This window comes from Pagrus pagrus (assembly GCF_965226575.1).
Source record: "Pagrus pagrus genome assembly, chromosome: 23".
Taxonomy (NCBI): Eukaryota; Metazoa; Chordata; class Actinopteri; order Spariformes; family Sparidae; genus Pagrus; species Pagrus pagrus.
The window spans coordinates 4,393,246-4,417,898 of NC_140205.1; the positions used below are offsets into that span (position 1 = coordinate 4,393,246).

The following is a 24,653-nucleotide window of genomic DNA, read 5'->3' on the forward strand; positions in this document are numbered from 1 at the left end:
CGAAGTGGCACTGCCTACACTCCATACCGGGCACTTACAACACATCTCCCTCTGCCTGTACACTTCACACTCACACAGACACACACACACAGTTTGTGTCTGAGCTGCAGGAGCATTAACGTCACCGACAGGACGAGCTGTCAGTGATCCTGACTCGGACATGTCGCTCATCATCCACCTTTTAACAACTTTGGGTGAGTTTGTTCTGTATTTTAATGTTTTCTGTGTATAAACAGCTGATGTTGTTTTCAGCTCACTGGCTTGATTCTCATCTTCTGGAGCTGCCAGCAACAACACATGTAATGAGAGACATATGAGAGCCATTATTCACTGTGTGCAGAAGTTATGAGAAAAGGTGAAGCTGCTGCAGGAAAGTTTGACAGCAAAACACAACTTTATCTACAGAGAGAGAGCATGTGAGTTTAATTTATAGGAAACTTCTAGGTTTTACAACTGAAATCAAGTCAGGCTGAACTGTTTCATAACAGGGTATCTGTTTTTATATCTGTTTTATAAGACAATATCTGTTTTTATAAGAGAATATCTGTTTTATATCTGCTTTATATAAGAAAATATCTGTTGTTATAAGCGAATATCTGTTTTTATAAGAGAATATCTGTTATTATGAGAAAATATCTGTTTTTATAAGAGGGTACCTGTTTATTGGAGCTTGTGGCTGATCAGATCATGTCCAGGGCTGACAGTATCTTCCTCCCTTGCAGCCCTGTGGTGTCCCATCAGGGCTCAGCTTCCAGAGTTTGCAGATGTTTGCACGGAGGGCAGCTGTTACCCGGCCACAGGTGACCTGCTGATCGGCCGGTCCCACAAACTCAGCGCCTCGTCCACCTGCGGCCTGAAGAAGCCGGAGCGCTTCTGCATCGTCGGACATCTGGAGGTAAGAAATGGAGCAGAAAATCAACTCTCTGAGCTGCTGATGTTGATTTTTCCAGCTAAACAGTCCAAAATTCAGATGTTTGGGTGCCACTTGACGGCAGTAGTCATTAATAAAAGGTCAATTTCACTGTTAACAAATAATAAACTGCTTTATAAACCATTTATCAAGCAATTGTTTATTGTAAAGTTGCAACTCATGTTTATAATAATTTGTAAATGGTCAATAAATACTGTTTAAACTTTTTTTTTTTCATGTTTATAAAGCTAAATACACAGTTTACAAAGCAGCTCATAGTTTGTTAACAGTCTCAAGACTTTAAGCTAAAGTTTAAATAACCATAATTAATGATGGTTGTAAAATTCAAAGATCACTAAAGACGTAGTTCTGGTTCAAAACTGCTGATTTTAACAGGCTTCATGACCGCTTGTCTGACTTATCTGCACTAAAGTTCCCGTGAACTTGAACTGGAGGGATAATTTCAATGTTTGTAGCAAATATGAAACAAAGAGTGAGAAAGTTTCATCTGGATGATCTTTAGTTTTGCAACCAAGTGAGCAAAGTTTATTCAAAAGTGATTTACAGGAAGAAGAAAGAGAGAAGAGACAGAAAACAATGAGTGGAAGCAGAAACACAAGTTATAAATCAAGACAAAGGGAACAAATGAGCGCCTGTAGATCACATAGATATGAAATCAAAGACTTTCATTAGACGACATGCATTCCTTCACAAACACTGTATGAAATGCATCACGTCGCTATAATAACGAGGAGAAAACAGCTGCATGCAAAGAGATAAAATGTGATAATGAGGATGAGATGTTCTGGTGTCCTGGATGTAACAGATATATGTTTGAGTTTGCTTATATTTGATGTCTGCGTCCGTTTCCTCCTGTAAATATCTTTTACGTGTGTCCCAGTAAACTGAGTAGGGCTGCAACTTATGATTATTCTCATTGTTGATTAATCTGTTGATTCATTTCTCAATTAATCGATTAGTTGAGTCTATTAAATGTCTGAAAATGGTGAGAAATGTTGATCAGTGACGTCCACAACCTCGAGATCCTCAGTTTATTTTCATAGAGGAGGAAGAAACCAGGAAATATTCACATTCAAGAAGCTGGAAGTAAAAAATGTAATTGAGTAGTTGCATCACAATTAATCAAATAGTTGTCGCAGCTTCAAGATAGAAAGTTTTTAATTAACTCTGATCTAAACGATGAAGGATAATGACCCTCCTGTGAAGAGCGCAGCTTTAATTAGAACAAATAATCGTGCTAAACTTTGGATTTAATTAAAAAACAAAGTGATAATAAATTATTTGTCGTGTTTCCTGTAACTTGTTGAGTAATTTTCTCGTCATTCGGTCGGAACAATGCACAGAAAGTGAGTCAGCCTCTCTCATTTTTACTGTTTAATCACGACAGAGCTGCAACGATCCATCGATTAATCAATTAGTTGCCGACCGAAACTTAATCAGCAACTACTTATGTATCTTATTAATCTGTTTCTTCACAATAAAAGCTCAGATCTCCAGCCGACGGCTCTGGATTACGATGAAAACCGATTTAAAAGACACTGAAAACTCATCGAAGCCTCTAGTTTACATCGGGTTGCCAGGTTGGGTCTGTGCTGCGTCTGTGTTCACTACGTCTGTCAGCAGGGGCCTCGCCTGCGCGCCAGATGGTTTGGCACGCACACACACACACACACTTAAATCTCACATTATTGCAGCGTGTGAACAAACAGCACAAGTTTCTCAACTTCACCGAGCTCCTGCCAGCCCGCTCTGTGTTGAAATGTGAGCTAAGTGCTTCCACTCAGCAGCGTTGTTGGGAGAAAAATGTCTTCCCCCCCCTCCGTCCTCGTCTCATGCTCGAGGACTGTGCTCATCCTCAGGAAGCTCAGCCGTTGTCCGTGATTTCATAAGGACGCCATTCACAACGCGAAGTCGCTCGAGGGGTGTTTGATAAAGAGCAGAACATCCCCGGCCTCGCCCACCCGGACCACATGCACACAGGGACGGGATTGTGAGGAGCACAGCGCTTTTATTGTGGCGAGGAATGTCTGAGCTCCCACTCGACAAGACAGCGAGGCAGATAAACTGTACATGTGCACGCTGTCACACACACAGACACACACACAGACACACAATGTTATCTGAATGGTGTTGACGTAGAGCTCAAACTATCGATGAGCTCATTGAGAGACAATTAATCAAGACGTTGATGAGTCCAGCTCCTCAGATGTTCTGCTTTTATTTATTTTATCGGCCAGTTGACTGAATATCTTTTGGGTTTCCGGGCAAACAAACAATTTGTAGTCACCACTTTTGTACGATGGGCGTTTGTCGCTATTTAGTGATATTCTAGGGAGCGATTAATGGATGATTCAGGAAGATAATCCACAGTAGTTGCAGCCCGAGGTTAATAAAACAGCTGATCTCTGGTTTGAATCAGACTTTAAATGAAGCTGATACATCGATTTAAGGTCCTATTTGTAAGAAAAGTAGATTTTTGAGTCTCACTCCCAACTCAAAACGCTGTTGGATGGCAGCGGACCCGTCCTACGATCCCAAATCGTTAGTTCCCTGCTTGATTTAAAGTCTGATTTTGGTAATAAAACCAGAAGAGGGCTTCAACTAGGAGTATTCTCATCGGTTAATCTGTGGATTATCTTCTCGAATCATCGATTAATCGCTCCTTAGCGACGCTGTCAGCACGGTTTACTTTAAGAGGTCTGAGAGACTAAACGTTTTCTTTGTAATTTGAGCGCACTGACCCTTTAACCCTCTCTGCTTCACTCTCGTGTCCGTCAGGAGGAGAAGAAGTGTTTCGCGTGCGACTCCAAGAAGATGTACGACGAGGACAACAACCCCACCAGCCACACCATCGAGAACGTGGTCACAACCTTCGCCCACAACCGCCTCAAGACCTGGTGGCAGTCTGAGAACGGTGAGAACTCAGTAATGACTAGACAGGAGATCACAGAGCCTCTTCACTGCAGCCAATCAGGCTAGAGGGGGGGCGGGGCTTACAGGTGTGCTGAGGAGAACAGGTGTGCTGATGGGAAACAGATGTGTGTCATCGCTTGAACACACACGGGGCCTTTAAAGTGGGAAAAAGGGAAGCGTGTAATGAGACGGCGGAGGTTCAGAGAGCTCGGCGGTGAGAACGAGGGACAGTTTGTACTCTCACAAACAGGTAAGCTCACCTTGACGCCAGGTGTGTGAGCTGTAATAAGACTTCCCACAGGGCAATAAAAGAGCACATTCTTTCCATATGGATGTCACCGCAAAGTATCTTATATAAGAGGCGTTTTAGTGGTTAAATAAACGCCGTCTCACTCATCTTTTGAATTCGGAGGCCATTTTCTTCACCGTTTTCACTTAATTTCAGTGTAAGTCACTTTAAATGTGCAACATGTGTGTGGTTTGGGGGTTTATCGCCATAATAACATCCTCAATTTGAGCCCCAGAAAGAAGGTTCCCATACAAACATGCCCTCTGCTCCCACGTCCACGCTGCACATGTTCGCTCTGAGCGGTGGGAATCCGTCTTGAGGTGTGAGTCATGGAGGCAGCGGCGAGCCAGCAGCGCAGATGTGTTTGAAAGAGCAGGAAGCTGCAGGCGCACAACGGCTTTGCTTGGGATTTCCTGATTCCCCTCGCAGTCGTCCTCCAGATCCAGTTCGGCTTTCCATGCCGGTTGTAGCCGACCAGCTGTTGTTGGAAACTTAGCTTGCTAATGTAATGTTATTTTAGCAAGCTGAGTGTCTGTTAGCTAACTTAGTTAACGCTAACGTGTTTAGATCAACAGTAACTGTAAAGATTTTAAATTACATCGCACAAAAACACAATAAACACCTTAGATAACAAATGTTGTGTCAGTAATTTAAATAACCTGCTAATATATGACCGTTTAGATCATAGTAGCGTTAGGAACAGTCAACATGTCGTTACAAAGCAAACTGAGCTAGCTTACTGACAGAGCTTAGGCTACGTTAGCTCGCTAATGACTGAATAACAGCATGATAGATTTACATATCACCTGATAAATGCTGTTAAAAAATTATGCTAAGTGGTACGAATAACACAATAAACCACAAATGACACAACTTAATAACTTTGGTTGACGTTGGTAAGGTTAGCGTAACCGTCAGTATGCTAATATGCTCAAAATGCTACTTTTTAGCAGGTATCCTGTGTTGTTTTTAATGTTTACTATGTTCAGTATCTTAGTTCATTATGTTAGCATGCTAGCATTTGCTGATTAGCACCAAACAAAATGTAGCCTACATGGCTAATGGCTAATATCATTAGTTTTGCAAGTATTTGGCCAAACTAAAGTATTTTTTGTCAGTTTTTTAATTTAGTCAGTAAGATGAAGTTATAACCGACAGATGAAGCAGCAGGACTCTTTTAATTTCTATATCTATCTATTTTTATTTGTTGATGTGCTGGTATTTGTGTTGTTTTAAATCACATGATACTCAATCCAACACACACAACACGCCTGGGGTCAAAGACAGAACAAGTGAGGAAGCCTCTTGTTAAGTTAATCACAGCTGGGTATTTCCCTCCTCGCTGATCAGATGATCAAGTGACCTTCTGGTGAGGACTCCTGACAACAACTCACCCTGAGAGGAGCGTCCATGTCTGTGCCAGATTATCAGTGGTTGTCTGACCGAATGACCTATTTTCCCCATTCCTAGCACGCCGCTGCTAGTGTGGCTAATTAAGCAGAGTCACACAGATACTCACAAAGAGTTTGCAGGACATTTAATCTAATTTTTTGCCTCCTGGAAATGTTATTTTTGTGAGTTATGGCTGGATGCTACATTTCTTTGGTTTTACTGGTGTAAAGTAGCTGGTAGGACTTAGAAAATAGGATCCAGAACCGGAGCTTTGATTGATTAGAGTCGTGTGTGGGCACGACCGGAGAGCCAGGCTGCATAAACATCTGCAGAAAAGAGTCAAGAGAAAGTGTGTGAGAAGGAGAAAATGTCCGTGGTGTGTCGACAGCTTTAATACTGAGAGGGAAATCAATAAAGAGAGATTTAATAGTTAATTTCCTGTGTGGTCGTGTTTCCTTTTGTCTTCCAGGTGTGGAGAACGTGACGATCCAGCTGGACCTGGAGGCCGAGTTTCATTTCACGCACCTTATCATGACCTTCAAGGTGCCTGTTCTCCCTCACACACAAACACTAACAGACACATATATCAGACGAATACTCGAGTATATAGATAAACAGCGTCGGACAGCTGCGGTGGAGGAATGTGGAAAATCATTCTTGGTCTCTGGAGAACGGTGGGAAAAGACGAAGAGGGAGGGAGAGGATGAGTCACAGCTGGATCGGTGCCTCTCGTTGATATACGTTGTAACTCTACACACACACTCAGAGACATTTTCCATGTGTGTCCAGTCGCATCCTGTTGTGGGATTAGATGGCAGGAAAGAGCAACATGTTTAACAGCCTCAACCCTTCATAATGAAATACTTTTAATATCTGTTGTAGTTGAAAAGCTGCAGGAAAATTTACTTTATCCAACAGTTTTTTCTTTTTTCTTCAAGACACAATAAAAGCCACAAAACAAGAACAGACACAAACACAAGGAAAACAAAAGAAAAAAGAGAGTTTGCATAACTACTATTTTATTACAATCGGAGAAATTTAGTTTGTTTTCCTCGATTATTTACACAGAAACTTCATAATGCAAAGAATCAAGTAATTAGTTGGGATGAATCGAATGTTAATGACCAGAAAAGGCCTCAACAATTTTTAGTTTTGAGGACGAATCACAGAAAAAGGAAACTGACATCTGATTGTAAGAGAATATTAGCCACAGTTAGCAGCAGTTAGCGGTTACTGTGCTGATATGCTTTAAATGAAACAAATCAACAGTCTTTAAGGAAAATAAGTAGAAGAAGATGATATATGAATAAGCAATAATAAAACTTACTCGTGCCTCCGCTGTCCGTTTCCTGTTGACAGACGTTTCGGCCGGCTGCCATGGTGATCGAGCGCTCGATGGATTTCGGGAAGACGTGGCAGGTTTATCGTTACTTTGCGTACAGCTGTGAGTCGCCTTTCCCCGGCGTGTCCTCCGGGCCGCTGACCAAAGTGGATGAAATCATCTGCGACTCCCGTTACTCAGACTTCGAACCGTCCACCGAGGGAGAGGTGAGTCTACCTTTGATGCCTTTTTCTGTACATTTTTGAAGGTTTTTCTGTTCAAAAGAGTCTCTGATCTCTGACTTTTTATGGAAAGGGCTCATGAACGTCTGTTTTCTTTCTCTCTCAGGTGATATTTCGGGTGTTGGACCCCGCCTTTGAGATCGAGGATCCCTACAGCCTGAGGATTCAGAGTAAGATGCTCTTAAACTTCCACAAAAAAAGCTAGACCTGACCTTTGACCTCTGTAAAAACAGTGAACTCATTACAGTATAGAGATGATTTCTAGTCATCTGTAGTCCAGGTAACATCTACCTGGAGCAGGTTTGTGGTGGTCGGAGGTCAGACATGATGGAATTTCACATGTGGATGCGACCCGGCCTCTGTACACTCACCTACATCCAGACTGAGACACACACACACATCCAGAGGCCTCATGTTAAGTATGTGGTGAATGCTGTGGGTGTGTGAGGACAGAGAAGATGCCGCTGAGCAAGGCACTTAAACTTTCCGTCACACGCTCTAATCTTTGTGTGCAGACATGCTGAAGATCACCAACATCCGCACCAAATTCATCAAGCTCCACACGTTGGGCGACAACCTGCTCGACTCCCGTGACGATGTGACGGAGAAGTACTACTACGCCCTCTACGACATGGTCGTCCGCGGCAACTGCTTCTGTTACGGCCACGCCTCCGAGTGCGCCCCGATCGACGGAGCGCCGACCGGAGCGGAGGGCATGGTACGTCAAACACGTACTCACATCTTTATGTTTTATATGTTACAGACCTACAGTTAGTGGTCATTTATGTTGTGTGTGCAGGTTCATGGACGTTGTGTCTGTAATCACAACACTGAGGGTCTGAACTGTGAGCGCTGTAGAGACTTCTACCATGACTTACCTTGGAGACCTGCTGAGGGACGCAACACCAACGCCTGCAAGAGTGAGAACACAATTGCTCCGTCACATGTTGGGAGATATACTTGTTTTTGTTTTTGTTTTACTGAAAGTTTGATGAGAAGATGGATACCACTCTCAAGTTTGTACGTTAATGTGGCGCTACCGCTAACGTTAGCATGAGACTAGCTTAGTTTAAAGACTGAAAACAGGAGGAAAGAGTTATCCAAAACCTCCAAAGCTCACTAATCAACATTTTATATCTCAGTTGTTTAATCTTTATAAAAAAAGTGTAAAAACATTTTAAAAAGTATGCTAGCTGCTTCCCCCAGCTTCCAGTCTTCATGTTAAGCTAAGCTTACAGACACAGAAGAGTTAGTCAGGCTCTTTTTACCTAAACAAAAACCTCCAAAACTCACTAATCAACACTTAATATGTCACATGTTTAACAAATCTAGTGTAAAAACATTAGCAAAAGTATGCTAGCCGTTTCCCCCTGCTAATTAAGCCAACGCTAACCAGCTGTTAGCGCTGTAGCTTCACTTTTAGCTTACAGAAACAAAAGAGTTATCGGAGCTGTCCAAATTTAACAAAAACCTCCAAAACTCATTAATCAACATTTTATATCTCATTTGTTTGTAATCTGTATTAAAAAAATGTGTAAAACATTAGCAAAAGTATGCTAACTATTTGCCCCTGCTTCCAATCTTCACACTTAGGCTAGCTAAGCTAACCGGCTGTTAGCAGTATAACATTAGCTTTATATTTAGTGTACAGGCACAAAAAGTGGTGTCAATCTAAAACTCTGAACAAGAAAGTTAATTAACGTATTTCCTAAAATGTCAGACTTTAATGTGAGTTAACCTTCATGTCAGAGATAAACCACCACTCTGTCTCCTTCCTCCTCAGAGTGCGAGTGCAACCATCACTCCACATCGTGTCACTTCGACCTCGCCGTGTACATGACGACCGGCAACGTGAGCGGCGGCGTGTGCGAGGACTGTCAACACAACACGCAGGGCCGGCAGTGCGAGCAGTGTGCGCCTTTCTACTTCCAGCACCCGAACCGAGACCTGCGGGACCCGAACGTCTGCGAGCGTGAGTCACCTCCGCGTGACCTCTGACCTTTGAGTGTTCCCACCACCGCTCCACTCATTACACGAACAGGCTTGTTAACGTGCACGTCGCCATCCTCCTCCAGGACGTTTTCACCATCTGGAGCTGCGACGAAGCCTTTTGAAGTGACAAGCAGAAAGTGGCCGTTGTGACATCATGATTGTAATTAGCTGTTAAGTGCCGGGTCCAAGTGGAAACACGGCCTCCCGCTCGTCTTTCAAATCGCATGCTGCTTTTCTCAAGTCTTTGCTTTTCATTATCTCGCCCGTTCTCACACAGAAACATCTCACTGGACCGGTTCTGTTATTACAAGCATCTCTTTATTTTCTTAGCATCATGTAGAGTAGAAAGAAGTCGTTAAGACAGATTACCAGGATTTGTTTTCCTTCTCACTCCTTCATCCATCAAGATATTTCAACATGTTCTGACCACATAGCCCTGAAATTGTTGTGCTCTCCAGAGGATTTTGTTGACGTTCCAGCTCAGTTTCTCTTGCTTCATCATCAGGCTGACTCTTTCTCTCTGAGAAGTATAATTTTCTGGACACACCCGTTCAGTTCTGGACACTTTTTCCTTCTTTCTCAAAGCTCAAATAATGTTTCTGTCCTCAGAGATATCATGACCCTTTTTAAATGACCGTAAACTGTGGGAATGAAACGTGTTTACACAGTCTCCTTAAGCTCATTATTCATGTCTCTGCAGAGTGTAACTGTGACCCAGACGGGTCGCTGCAGGGCGGACTGTGTGACGCTCGGACCGACGTGCAGGCCGGGCTGATCTCGGGCCAGTGTCGCTGCAAAGCCAACGTGGAGGGCGAGCGCTGCGACAACTGCAGACAGGGACACTTCGGGCTGGGACAAGGGCCCGACGGCTGCCTGCGTAAGTCTGACATAGTGAAAGTACAAGACTTGTTACAAACACACACAGTGTAGATAAACCTCAGTCAGGCTGACGCAGTTGAATCTGTTGCTTCATTGTCTCGTTGTGTTTTCTGGCAGCTTGTACCTGTAACCCGCTCGGCACGCTGCCTGGAGGAAACCCCTGCAATTCAGAGACAGGAAGCTGCTACTGCAAGCGGCTCGTTGATGGACATAACTGCGATCAGTGTCTGGTGTGGATACAAACTCTACTGGATATTATACCCTTTATATACATGTGTGTCTGCAGTGTGTACAAACTAACGTCTGCTCTCTGCTCTCTGCTCTGTAGCCGCAGCACTGGGGTCTGTCCAACGACATGGACGGCTGCAGAGCGTGTGACTGCGACCAGGGCGGTGCTGTTGACAATAAGTATGTTTAAAGACCATTTTTATGAAGCGATTCATTGATTCATCTGTGAATGAACACACGTAAGATACAGGAACTGATATAATATCCACACTGCCTCTCTGTCCACAGCTGTGACCCTCACTCTGGACAGTGTGCGTGCAGAGAGCACATGTTCGGACGGCGCTGCGATCAGGTCGAGTCCGGCTTCTACTTCATCGCTCTGGATCACTACACCTACGAGGCCGAGGACGCCAAGCACGGACCTGTGAGTGTGTTGATCTGTTGCGTGGTGCTTCTACCCAGATATGTGCAGCTCGGTTAATCTCTTCCTCTCTGTCAGGGTGTGACTGTGGTACCGAGGCCTTACCCTCTGGATCGTAGTCCGACGTGGACCGGGATGGGCTTCGTTAACGTGCCAGAAGGAGCCTACTTAGAGTTCTCCATCGACAACATCCCCGATTCCATGGACTACGACATCCTCATTCGCTACGAGCCGCAGGTAACGTATTCATACAGTTAGCAATCGCTCCACTGGTTTCAAAAAGAAGTCTGATTGTATGTAAGCTTATGAGAAAATGACCCTATGTCTCTCTTGATTCATCACCTCACTGGAGTGAACGTTGTTTTTCAAGTTCAGAAGAAGACGACACAGCTGTAACTCGCAACAGGTGTTCAGAGAGGAGGGAAAAAGTTTAATAAATCTTATCGGAGCTATGAATTAATAAATCATCCGTCTTTGCCAGCTTCCAGAGCAGTGGGAGCAGGTGAACGTCCGAGTGCAGCGTCCCGTCTTCAACCCTCCAAACTACTCCGGTCACTGCAGCAACTCCATCCAGAGCGGAGACGACCAGTCCATCTCTCTGCCACCTGGATCCAGGTAACACATCGCTTCACTTCACTGCTTCAGCAACGTTTTCTACTCTCACTGACTCCGTGTTGTGTTTCAGACACATGTTGCTGTTGAGGCCGATCTGTTTCGAGAAAGGACTGAACTACACGGTCCGACTCAGCCTGCCGCTCTACTCGTCTGTCAGCGACGTCCAGAGCCCGTACACCCTCATCGACTCTGTACGTACAGAGCACTTTTAACTCAGCACCCTAAACATCTGAAATAATAACTCCCTCCTCTCTGCTCCTCCTTCTAACCTGTGTTTTTGTTATGGCTTCCCTCCTCCTCCTCCTCCTCCTCCTCCTCTCTTCATAGCTGGTGCTGATACCGCGGGTCAGGGAGCTGGACATGTTCCATGGGATCGATGGCGAGGGAGCGTGGGATACGTTCCAGCGCTACCGATGTCTGGAGAGCAGCCAGAGCGTTGTGAAAAGCCCCATGACCGACATCTGCAACGACTACATCTTCAGCGTCTCTGCTCTGCTGCACAAAGGAGCCATGGGTACGAAGTTAAATCTGTCCAGCGTCTTTGATTTTACACAAAAACATCTGGAGAAATCACAAGACAGGATGTGGAGTTTTAATTAAATCTCCAACTTGTCTCCCAGCATGTCAGTGTGACCCTCAGGGTGCCCTCAGCGCTGTGTGTGACCCTAGCGGAGGTCAATGTCGGTGTCGACCCAACGTCGTGGGCAGGAACTGTGAGCACTGCGCTCCGGCTACGTTCCTCTTCAGCCCCGCCGGCTGCAGACGTGAGTAAACGGGCCTGTAATCCTACAAGCTGATGCTTATCTAACCCGGTAGAAAGAAGTGTAATGAGTCATATTTTTGCCCTCAGCTTGCGAGTGTGACCTCCGCGGCTCAGTCAGCGGCGTCTGCCACGAAGCGACGGGCCAGTGCGAGTGTGTCTCAGGGGCGACGGGCCGCCAGTGTTCCCACTGCCTGCCGGGCTTCTGGGGCTTCCCTCAGTGCCGGCCGTGTCAGTGTAACGGACACAGCGAGTACTGCCACCCTCAGACCGGAGAGTGTCAGGGCTGCAGGGACTTCACCACCGGACACCACTGCGAGAGGTGACGCTGTTCGTTAATCTGGATTCAACGTCAGACAGAATTCGTCCAATTAGGATGTCAGGTTTTATGTCTCGTTTGTCTTTCGTCCTCCAGGTGTCTGGGCGGTTACCACGGCGACCCAGAGCTGGGTTCAGGTGGCCACTGTCGCCCCTGCATGTGCCCCGATGGTCCGCGCAGTGGACGGCAGTTTTCTGACAGCTGTTACCTCCTGAGTAACCAGCTGGTGTGTGTGTGCAGCGCGGGCTACAAAGGTACACAGATTTGTTTTTATGTAAACAGCCTTTAAAGTGCTCAAAGCATCACACGTCTTCACTTCACACAAACACTTCAAGGTCCCCTTTGAACTTGAAAACACGCTCCTCACTCCCTGTTTCCCGTCCTCCCTCCAGGCGCCAGGTGTGACGAGTGCTCTCCAGGTTATTTCGGGAACCCTCTGGTGCCCGGCGGGCGCTGCCTGCCCTGCCAGTGCAACAACAACATCGACATGCACGACCCGGCGTCCTGCGACGCTCGGACCGGCTCCTGTCTCAAGTGCCTGCACCACACCGAGGGCTATGCCTGTCAGCACTGCAAACGGGGTTACTACGGCAACGCTGCCACGCAGAGCTGCAGGAGTGAGTACAGCTGTTAATGTAAACATACACATATATGTATATAATACAATTAACCATGTTTGATGACCCAACTTTTCCCCTCGGAGGCCCAAAACTAAAATGTAAAGTTTGTTTAAAGCTCCTCTTCTCTTGTATCGTTCCAGAGTGCATGTGTTACCCAATGGGCACGGTACCTCAGGCCTGTTCCTCCCCCGACGACTGTCAGTGCGATCAACACAGCGGTCAGTGTCCCTGCCAGCCCAACGTGGTGGGTCAGAACTGCGACCGCTGCGCCGCTGATACGTGGAACATCGCCAGCGGTACCGGCTGCCAGCGCTGCGACTGCGACCCCGACCACTCCTACGGATCGTCCTGTAATGAGGTGAGTCAGACTTTGCATCATTTCCTGCAGCTGCTTCTTCTTTGCTCTCAATGAACTATTGTTGCCAGAGTTTCCTCACACGATCTGGGGACCGGTTAGGACATTTTTCCAAACAATCCTCATTGAGAGTGAAGCTGCAGGGCGGCTGTAAGTCACTGTGACCAACCATCTAATCACTGAAACCTGTTTGCGAGTAGATGTGTTGATATATGGACTCCAGCTGTTTGGGAATTTCCTCTCTCGCTGTTTTTCTTCAGCTCTGTTTTACTCGTGCACGCAAATCTGCTCGAGTCTCTGACACAAACATTTGGGTTTCTGTGTTTACTGGCTGCTCTCCATCACAGGAAGGAAGTCTCAGAATACACTAAGGAATAACTGAATACACATTTCTGTAAGAGGAGCCAGTTGAATTAAACAACAAAGCTCCATTGTGTCTGCAAGTGAAAGGAAAGACAAACAGAAAAACAGAGAATAAGACCAAAGGTTTTCTCACTCGTACACGTACTGTGATAACACTTGGTTGTTCTTTGTGTTGATGCTGATCCTGAAGGTCACGGGTCAGTGCTCCTGCAAACCAGGTTTTGGTGGGAAGACGTGTCGGGAGTGCAGAGAGCTGTTCTGGGGGGATCCAAAGGTTAAATGTCACGGTAGGTCGTCATCACCCATCACCAATATACCAACCAAAGACGTCTGATCGTATGTTAGGTTCCCTCATGAGTTTTATGGTCTCAGTCACTACTTTCAAGTCTTCTTCAATGCAGCATGATGCTCATTTAGTAAATTATGGTCCCATTGAGAGTAAAACAGACGATAAATCAGGGTATTCTTTAGATTGTTCTCAGATCAGATCAGGATATCCTCTCCAGCTCCACCCTCATGTCCAGATATGTCGCTTCTGGCTTCAAAAGACCAAGATGGAGACGGCCGTTATACCAAACTCAAGGCTTTAAAGCGGTCCACATACCAAGAGGTGGGGTCAAGAAACGAACAAGCCAAATTCATTGCTCAACATGCAAGGAAGGATCCAAATCTGTTCTGACTTTTGAAAATGCCCAACTTTGTTATCAAAAAAGATCGTGGCAGAGAGCATTTAAAGTCCATTACAAGCTGTTTTAATCAATATTTTACAAAAACAATGGGACAAATGGCGAAATTTACCCTCTCATTGGCTCAATTTCTAGGCACAGCAGGCAGCCAGACAAAGTCAGCGACAAGCCGGTGAACATAATCAAACATTTAGGCACTAAAGAGTCAGATGTTTTTCTCAGGAGTTAGTGGAGACTAAGACTGAGCTAAAGACATTATAACATTGTACTTGGATTTGCTAAGATGCAAAAAAAAAAGTGAGTTTGAAAGTGATTTATAAAGGCATGAATAAAACAGCTGCCAGATTTTTTGGGATAAAGAAATGGATGAATCCTTGAAATGTTTCCAAGATTGTGAAAACGGGAAGAAGCCGTTGATTCATAATGTTTGTCTAAGATGAAGTTTTGATCAAAAATTACTTTGATATTTGAGAATTTGCACAATCTTGACTTACGATCAACATCTCTGTCTTATCGGCATTTAGCGGTTTGGAAATTCAATTATATTCGGCCGGGACTGGACTGCAGCTACATTCACTTCCTGCCTTTTTATGGGAGCTTTTGACATTCATTCTGGTCCTCAGTTCGTAAAACATATCACAGTTTAAGTGAGGTTTGGTGAAGGACTTGGCCAGCCAGGAACACGTCACTGTCAGGCCCTTGTTTATACAGTATGTTTCTGGATTATGGATAAATAAGGCCATGAATCCCGCACTGTTCACCAGATAAGGACGTGAACACTCTTCGAGAGCCTTAAATGTCACGGTGACTGTTTCATTTCACATTGTGCAGCTCGTTATGAATGAGGAAGCATACCAGCAGTGACTGAAAATTGGTTTTGGTATGAGTCGGTTTTGTCAGACAGTTGATTACATGTCGGCTCGTTATCTCTCCCTGATCCAAAATAGTTTTATTGTGGTGTGTTGAACAAACTGCCGGATAAATGAGCGTCTCCCAGTAGCTGGCTCGCCCTCAGAGGGAGAGAGAGGGAGTAGGAGAGGCGAGGAGAGGGAGGGGATCTGGGAATGACCTCTCCTCCCCTACACATGAGAACCAGATGTTCTCCAGCTCTCCCAGGCTTCCCATTTTCGTCATGCACTGATGCCCAGAGGACCCAGGAATCCTGAATTATTCCCGCCGTATTCCCTGAAGGTCTCCTAAGCTGTTAAACCAGCTGGACCTCGCACAGATGATTCACTAATGTGTAAATTCATGGGAAATCTGGGCACGCTACTGAGAAATGTGTGGGAGTAAATGTGTGGAGGGAGTTGATGATAAAGCCGCTACAGCTGAGAGGTTGTTCTTCTGTCCACATTCAGGTGTCAGAGGTTAAAACTTTTGTTTTGTCGGCATCTTTGCAAGCAAGGTGGGATTTAAGGCTTCGCTGTAGATGGCCTATAATCACCATGTATGTTCTGGCCCTGAGGTGTAATATTTCACCGTGACAAAAACTTCAAACCCAACCCTCACCTCCTGCTCCATAAATCACACAAATAAGTGCAGGAAAGTGATGGTAGAAACCTCCCAAACGCTGCATTCCTTGTTCCTGACTTACACCAAACCTCCTCCTCTTCTTCTTCTTCTCCTCTGAGGAGGGAGGGCAGCCCTGTGGAGTGCCTCAACACTGGGGGGGTCAGTATGACCTTCAAGGTCATGTTCACATCCAAGTTTATTTACTTATTTAAGAGGTTGAGTAAATGTTTATGACTTTAAGATGCCGATGGAAAGTCGGGTGAAGTTTCGTAGTCCACAAAACATTCCTGGATCTTCTCTCTCTCTCTGTTTCCAGCTTGTGACTGCGACGCTCGGGGAATCTCTAGCGATCAGTGCCATCGTGCGACAGGTCAGTGCACCTGTGTGGAGGGCGTGTCAGGCCCACGGTGTGACCAGTGTGCCAGGGGCTACCAGGGTGAGTTCCCCTCCTGCGAAACCTGCCACCAGTGCTTTGCCGTCTGGGACAGTGTGGTCGGCGAGCTGACCAATCAAACTCAACGTCTGGAGGCCCAAGTAACGGAGCTCCAGAGCACCGGGGTGACGGCACCGTATAAAGAATTAGTCAGCAGTCTGGAGAGAAATGCCAAGGCAGTGAGGGAAATAGTGGAGAGCAACCCTGCAGCGGTGAAGCTGGAGCAGATACAGGACCTGATGCATGAAATTACGTACGTACAAAAACAAATACAGATCTAAGAAAAGATTAATTAGACACCCTTTTTGTTTTATTTTTAGTTCATTACTGCCTTGCTTCCTCAGTGGTGTGATGTCCTACCTGAACGGAAAGCTGAACACAACGGAGGAGACCTTGAACGATCTCCACAGTGACGCCAACGCCACAGATGCAAATTTGGACGCCCTGACCGATGAGGCCAACCAGCTGGAGCTGAGTGTGAAGGAGCTGAGACAGCAGGTGTACGACGCCAAGAACGCCAACATCCAGGGTGAGAAACACGACTGCAGGAGAGAAAATATGTTTTTTTAAACCTTTAATTGATAGGAGTACATGGGTGTCATCAGCATATTGCTTTATATTCATACGGTTATACTTGTTTACTCGCTTTTTTAGAATATTTAATAAATAAATGTAAAAAGTACAATATTCTGAGATGTAGTGGAATCTTTCCATGTATGTTTTCAGGTGCCACGGACACCATTTCAGAGGCGCACAAGCAGTCTAAGATGGCGGAGCTCCGCGCCAACGCCTCCACCAGTGATCCTGGAAACACAGTGGAGCAGTCAGCTGCAGTACGGAAAGCCACTGAGGACAAACTGAGCAGTGGTCAGAAGGAGTTTGATCGCAAGCACCAAAGAAATCAGAAGAAGCTAGACAAACTGTCAAATGAGCTGGAGCAGTTTGAGCTGGTATCACTCAGTGAAAAGGTGAGAAAAACAAAATATTCTCAGAAGACATTAAACCAGCCGTGAACTGATTGAATATTTGCTCACATTGTGTTTATTCTCTCTCTGCAGACGTGTGGTGGTGCAGCTGAAGGCGACAGCTGCTCCGACTCCTCCTGCGGTGGTTTGGGTTGTCGTGGAGATGCAGGGCCTCAGTGCGGAGGAGAAGGATGCGGAGGCCTCGTCATCACTTCAGAAAAAGCTCTTAAATCAGCCAAAGACCTGGACCAGGAGATCCTGACAGCGATGCAGGAGGTGGACAAGCTCTCCAGGATGGTGAGTGAACATTTATGAAGATGCACGATAATTCAAGGTGGATGTGAGTCCATCACTGATTTTGTTTGTGGTTAGGTATGGGAGGCCAACAGCCGCGCAAACGAGGCCAAGGTGAACGCTATGGAGGTGCTGATCAAATCCAACCGGAGCAAAGAGAGGGTGGAGCAGAGCAACGACCAGCTCCGCAACCTCATTAAAGAGATACGAGACCTGCTGAACAGTGAGTACACCACAAACACAGACACTGTAAAGTGACCGCATGTGACTTATTCTTACTTTTTATATAAATTGTAAAGTCTGTAAAACTTTTTAGATTTTTCAATATTTAAAAAGGCGTCTCAAATAAAAGGACTTCAGCTTAAAGTATCCATTGTTCTTTACCGTATGGTTTAAGAACCTGATAAGCACAAGGGGAAAAGGATTAACTCTGTTTTGTTTCTGATATTTCAGATGAAAAGGCAGACGTTTCCGTGATCGAGGCGGTGGCCAACGAGGTGCTGACTCTGGAGATGCCGACCTCGACCGAGAAGCTGCAGGAGCTAACGAAGGAGATCAAGGAGAAGGTCAGCAGTCTGACCAGCGTGGAGTCGATCCTCAGTCAGAGCGCCGAGGACATCCAGGCTGCTGAGGCGCTGCTGAAAGAGGCCAAGGCTGCCAGGTAACATCGTCAGAAAGGAAAACAACAAAAAATCCCTTTTAATATCAAAATTTGAGTCTCTTTAGCTTCATTAAAACTATAATATAGTCTATTTACATGTGAAATGATGATGACGATGTGAAAGCCCCACATCAACTGTTTTTGTCAGCTTGTTTGCACAGGATATATACATAAAGTTATGTTTATATAAATAAGACAAACACACTTGAGAGTGTTTTAAACATTTACTCTTTCTGTCCCTCAGTGAGAAGGCGTCCAACATGAAGGACACAGCAGAGGTCGTGAAGGCAGCACTGGATGAGAGTGAGCGGGCTCAGAACGTCGCCATGGACGCCATCCAGCTGGCTCAGAACAACACTAAGGGCACCCTGGACCTGCTGATCACTGTGAGTACAGTACAGTGTGAACACAACAGTGGTCGTCACTGGAAGAAAACCAGAATCAGTAGATTTTGCTGTTTTATTGAAAATCAGACCTGTTTAGATACTAATGTGATGGAAACCAGTGGAGACTGGTGGGTCAACTCTTCAATCAGTTCTGTCTGTGTGTGTGTCAGGTGGAGTCGGAGACGGCCACGTCGGAGCTGAAGCTCAGTAACACCACGGGTCGCCTGGTCCAGCTGGAGAGGGAGGTCGGGCTGCTGAGACAGAACAACCTGGAGGTGAACCGGCTGTCGGAGACGGCCGACTGGATCACAGAGCAGGCCAAACAGAACGCAGAGGAAGCGCAGCAGGTCTCTTACGTTACCTTACATCTGACTTACGGGTGGACAATTTTTCACCAACCTGATCGTAAAAATCTGCCACCATCATCCCAGTAACTGTTTGTTTGTTTGTGTGAAGGAGTTTGACGCGGAGGTGAAAGAGAAATTCGAGGAGGCGGAGGACCTGGTGGGGGATAAAGGAGAGTCGGTGCTGCAGGCGAGGAGGAAAGCGGACGAACTGCAGAAGGAGGCCACAGAGCTGCTCGCTCAGAGCAGCACCAAGCTACAGAGACTCGGAGGTAACGTCAAGATGTTTCATATTGTGTGTTTTCAGTGTGTTTTGTTCGTCCACTGATAAATCTTTACATTCACACTGATTATTGAAGCCTTCCAGAAAGTCTAATTTCTCTGCGTGTCTGTGTTTTCAGAGTTGGAGAGATCCTACGAGTCGAACCAGCGAGTCCTGGAGGCCAAAGCTGCAGAGCTGGCCGAGCTGGAGCAAAAGGTCCGCAAGATCCTGGAGGACATCAGCTACAAAGTGACGCTGTACAGCACCTGTCTGTGATGATCACCTGGACGCTCCAGCTCCTCAAACTCTTTAGTGTTCTCAAGTGGGATCTTAATGGTGCCAAAGATTTTATGACCGCTCAAAGATGATTCCCTCGTATTTTAAAGCTATCAGGACCAAACACTGTAATATGTTTGACACCGTCAGTGCCAACAGTTGTGATTATGTGTGAACCAACGTCCAAACAGCCCAGTGTATCGGACAGCTGTGCCGAGAAGTATTTTAACAATGGAAACAGCCAATAAAGTATTGAAGTAACGAGTCCCAAAGGAAACCACTAAAAGCCAATGTGACCTCAGTGCTCGAAAACCAAACTGTGTAGAGAATATACAAAAATTTAACTCTATAAGCTGCGACAACGTGTGTATTTAAATATATGACTGAGCATTTTTGATAGAAATATTAAAGTTTTATAAAGTTTTATATTTACTGAATAAGCCCAAAGATAAAAATCACTGTCTGGACCAATAAAAGCCATTGTGAATGGTTATGTGACAAAAATGTTATATTAAATTTTGAACTGAAAATGAAGTTACTGAAGCATCTTCGTGGTCTTTTCTCCTTTTCAGTGAAAGTATGTTTTTTTATTGCCCCATGTTGTGATTCTGATTTCATAAGGTTACACCTGCATTAATCAACATTTGAATTGAATCAAAGTACTTGGGCGTAAATAGGAGCCTCTTTTATTTCTTTGTTTTGGTTTAAAAGTTAATTTACTGCATGTGACTGAGCCTGAGCAGCTCATCGACCTCCCATGTGCATCTGAAAAGCTGATAAACTTAAAAAACAGTTGTTTTTGTTGGTTTTCGGCCCTTAGATAATTGTAACATTGAATGGAAGATATTTTTGGGCCTCTTTAATACCAGTTTGATTCAGCTATAACATTAGGCTTTATGTTTAGTTAGCTACCAAGCTTCTGTGAGGCCGAACAGACAGTTAATTAAACGACCCACATTAAGTGAAATCAGCCTCTTTTCCCTGAATGTTGACATTTAATTAGCGTTTTAGTTTTTAAGGTGTTGGATGAGGTGACCCACTGTTTGACAGGGCTGAAACCAGAAAACTGGTCAGTTCTACCATTTTAAATACTTAAAATATAAGATTTACCAATTAATCTAGCATTAATTGACAATTTCTGACATGTGTTTAGTGAGATTACACTTTGGGGCCTGGAGACAATAAAGCTTGATAATGCTGACATCTGATTTAGAAAATGGTCATGAACTGTCTTTGTAACTTCGTAACAACTACCAGCTGTAATAAAAACAGACCACAACATTTAAAGAGCAGATTAATTCACAAAAAAAGACAAAAATCATTTAAAAGAACAGAGAAACATTTTATTTGTATCATTTGGCATTCAGAAGAATATCTGTTCCTGTTAAAATAGAGCATCCTCCGTGAAATAAAAATTAATTCAACATCAATACAAAAGATAACACAGGCCTAACTCATACAGTAGTACTTATTACAGATGGACTAAATTTATTCTGTGTATCTATAATCTTTGTTCTATAGGATCTCTATACAGACAGTTCAAGTCCACAGGACTGTTTCCAAACCTTCAACCCCCTCTGGAAAAGTGACAAACGGTAAGATGTGTTACGCGGCGCTTCAAACGGCGGCAGCAGCAGCACTTGTGTAGATTCTTGAGTTTAATACAAGCACAACGGTTAGACAGACATGAGGTTTAAATGCCAAAGCCGACATGTGAAGCTGAAGATGATCAACACTGTCCAATCTGAATGCCTCAAGAATTACAATTTTTCAATGTGAAATAAAAACTGAAGTTCACACCGTCATGGGACAACAGAAAGGCATTTTAATCAAATTATTTGATGGATATTAGCAGCTTGATAAGGCGGGGCGAGGGAGGTTAAACAGACCGACAACAATGAAGCTGTTGAGGAAAACATCCTCCCACAACACACTGGAATGATCTCTGCTTACAGACATCTGGTGTAAAAATATACAGAGGTCAGAGAGGAACCCTCACATTAGATCTTAAATCAAAATCCTGACCACATTTATTGGTCAGACGAAAATATATTTCATCAACTACAGCTCTTACAACAAAACAGACTGTAAAAGTGCTTTATAGCTTTAACCTTCTCTGTAATTCATGGGGTTTAAGAGTCCAGACAGATGTGGGGTTCCTGTAAGCACAAGCCTCAGTTTGTGGTCTACTCCCTGCTGCGGGGGCCGTGTGGTGGAGGAGCTCCTTCCACAGGAGCCGAGCTGGGAACGGACAGCAGCTGGCCGGCGTGCATGCGTTCATTGACGCGCAGCTGACAGCCGTCCTGCAGCATGCGCAGAGCTATCCTGGCGATGTTGCGTGAATCGTCTAGACCGCTGTGAGGACGACCTTCATACTTCAGACCCAAGTTCTCCAGCATGGTGCTCAGCTTCGTCTGTGTGCGGGGGACCTGGAGGAGGAAGACAGCTGGTTGGTGGCTTGCTGGTGTTTCTAATCAGACGAGTAGCTTTGTCCATATACTCGACCTCCTTTGAGGATTATTATGAAAGAAAAGTCTAAAAAAGACATTTATAATCAGTCTCCTATCTTAAAACTATTAAAGACACAAACCTTGTAGAAGTTTCCATATGATTTCCTTATATTTATCCACTTCTTAGCGAACTGAGGATATCTGATCCGGCTAAGCTGGCACTGGATGTTGAGGAACTTGCTCATATCCCAGGCCCTAAAAAAAAAACAGGAGTTAAAGCAAAAGCAACGTAACCGTCAGACAAGGAGAGAGACAAACTCGGTTGTGCAGGATTAGTGAGTCCAAAACATACCCATCAGTCAGGATGGCGTATTTATACTTTGTCCCAAGCTCCCGCTCCTGAAGCCAAGTCACAACTCGCTGGAGTACATCTTGAAATGGGTGTGCATCATCGACCATTTTCTGAGACACAAAACATTTTATTTATGTACATAAAATCTCTTGATCATATCAATACGACACTTTGAAAGTAAGTAGGGCTCAGCCTACCTGCGTTATCCCTGTTAACTTTATACAAAAGTCTGAAAGCTTCGGGTTCAACTCTGGTTTTACATATTCCTGAAAAGAGTCCACCTGCAAAATAAACGAGGAAAAACATTTATTAACACAAAATTCACCCTGCATATTAAAAACTGAACAACATCACAGACTCTACTTACAATTTCTAAAGTGTGCGTGTTGATGAGAACCATGGGGAACTCAATGATTTCATGATGGAAGTCTGAGGGATTGTCCTCCTCACACGTTGCTTCAAAGTCCACCACACAGATGTAGTCGTAGTAGGTGTCAGTGGGCCCTCCCTCGGGTGCTGACTGCAGCAGCTTCTGCTTCTTATAGTGGCTCTTCAACCTCTTCTTCATCACATCCTTCACACCTCTTTACACACAAAGAGACAAGGGTTTAAGAAACTCTCAAGCATTTACCAAATGCTGCTGTAGATCCTATAAAACAGTTTTGTTGTTACCTTGTGTCCAGCTGCAGCTCTGCCAACTTCGTCCGAAGCTCCTGCTTTGACATGCGGTTTATGTGTCCGTTAGCCAGAGCGATCTCTTTGTACACCGGGTGACTGAAGTCCTTGTTTGACTCAGAAGGGGACACCTCGGGGACAGGTTCTCCTTCAGGACAAATCCTGCTGCAAGGCTTCGCCTGAAGAGGAATTATATCAGCCATTATGTGTCACAGAAACAGAACAAATTGAAAATTAAGCAAGTTATAGATACGGTTTGTTTATAGAAAGAGATAATGTCAGAGTAAAGTCCAAACGTGTCATTCTGTAAATGGGCACAGGTCACAAATGTCACTGAATATCTTTCTAAATCAACAATATTTTGGTGTACACATGGGCAAGGACTTTCCATTCCTATGTGGTTGTAATGCAAAGCGTCAGTATTTGACAACAGTGGTTAAAATGCTGAATTTTCACAATAAATATTCATATAAAATAGAAGAAGCACTAAAATGTAATAAAAACAGGTTTGTCTTATTTGTCCCATTCAGTTATACAATTCGGCAATGGTCTTGAGTCACTGGGTCACATGACATGGAAGCCATAATCTTATAAAAATGTTTTTGCAAAATGAATACACAACACATTAGCAATCAAAACAAGTGTGCTACATGAAATCAGTTTAGCTTTTTTGTCATACTTTTCACTAATATCATCCAGTCAGCATGAAAAAATACTGTTTTGTGTAAATCAAACAAACAATAGGGTAATTCTGGAAACCTAAAACTAACTTCACCTCGGTCTGACAACAACAAGAGCTCATAAACTAAGATGGTTCCAACCACCACGTTTTTGTAACGTCAGAAGACATTTCAAACGAGTACATTACATGTTAAAGTATTTAATTAATATAACTGTAAAGTACTTTATCATTGCAGCTTTAATGCCTCAACACGTAAAAGACTCAGCTCTACATTGTTTGTTGCATCTGGCTGTTGACACACATCAAAACATGAAGCTAGCACGATGCTGCTCACACCAACCTTGTCCTCTTCTCTTGTATTAGACATCTTCACGTTGACGTCCTTGGCATTAATGTTCTCCTTGTGCTCATCCATTTAAAGTGGAAGTTGATCCAGAAACCAGTCAGCAAATTTTTAAAAACGACCTAACGTGAATTTATTTAACACAATTCATTGAAACAACGATGCTAACTGGCGCTGGTGGTCTTGTTAGCTACACTTGCTAACTAGGATAGCCAACATTCCTGTGTGACTCCTTCACGCGTGTCTGCTCTGAAGCGGCCGAGTACGAAGCTAATACGTTGAGCTATTATTCCGTTTGTAAAAAATTAAAAACTAACGACGCGTTTTTAATCCAGAAGCTTGTATGTCGGCGGCAGTTGCAGCTGCAGCTCTCCGCAGCAACACTAAACTTTTTTTAAGGCGGCCGGTTATGACGACTTCCGGTTTGCGCCAAAACCGCCTGACGCTCACTGCCGCCACCTGGTGTTGTGGATGACGCACTACACGTCAAATACTAACACCCTGTTTACATTTTGAAATATGTTCATTTTTAATTTATATATACGTATATGTTATATTTATATATATTTAAAAAATAATACAGATATTTATTTACTAGATTATTATTAATTTTGTATATTTTCTGGACAGTTTCCACAGTGTGGGACTAATAAAGGACTATGTTATTAATGTAATATTCACACATAGCTCCT

At 44.3% G+C, this 24,653-nt stretch overlaps 2 protein-coding genes across 2 annotated transcripts; one reads left to right on the forward strand and one right to left on the reverse strand.

Annotated features, from left to right (window-relative positions):
* The first annotated feature begins 44 nt into the window (after positions 1-44).
* On the forward strand, positions 45-19,993 carry lamb1b (laminin, beta 1b). The gene is made up of 33 exons (XM_084345941.1): positions 45-194; positions 723-895; positions 3,710-3,845; positions 5,995-6,068; positions 6,885-7,073; positions 7,195-7,258; positions 7,604-7,806; positions 7,888-8,008; positions 8,872-9,060; positions 9,781-9,957; positions 10,077-10,189; positions 10,288-10,367; positions 10,476-10,611; positions 10,687-10,845; positions 11,090-11,223; positions 11,294-11,414; positions 11,551-11,737; positions 11,844-11,987; positions 12,074-12,305; positions 12,399-12,556; positions 12,695-12,919; positions 13,063-13,280; positions 13,831-13,927; positions 16,155-16,524; positions 16,616-16,800; positions 16,998-17,239; positions 17,330-17,533; positions 17,609-17,753; positions 17,984-18,191; positions 18,436-18,577; positions 18,748-18,924; positions 19,034-19,193; positions 19,323-19,993. The coding sequence occupies exons 1-33, from the start codon at positions 161-163 to the stop codon at positions 19,457-19,459; spliced, it is 5,334 nt and encodes a 1,777-aa protein (XP_084202067.1). The 5' UTR covers positions 45-160; the 3' UTR covers positions 19,460-19,993.
* Positions 19,994-20,777: 784 nt separating this feature from the next.
* eri1 (exoribonuclease 1) lies at positions 20,778-24,372 on the reverse strand. The gene is made up of 7 exons (XM_084345696.1): positions 23,959-24,372; positions 22,934-23,115; positions 22,629-22,845; positions 22,459-22,542; positions 22,262-22,371; positions 22,050-22,164; positions 20,778-21,888 (listed from the first exon to the last, which is right to left on the reverse strand). Exons 1-7 carry the CDS (start codon positions 24,031-24,033, stop codon positions 21,646-21,648), a joined length of 1,026 nt encoding a protein of 341 aa, XP_084201822.1. The 5' UTR covers positions 24,034-24,372; the 3' UTR covers positions 20,778-21,645.
* Positions 24,373-24,653: the final 281 nt, after the last annotated feature.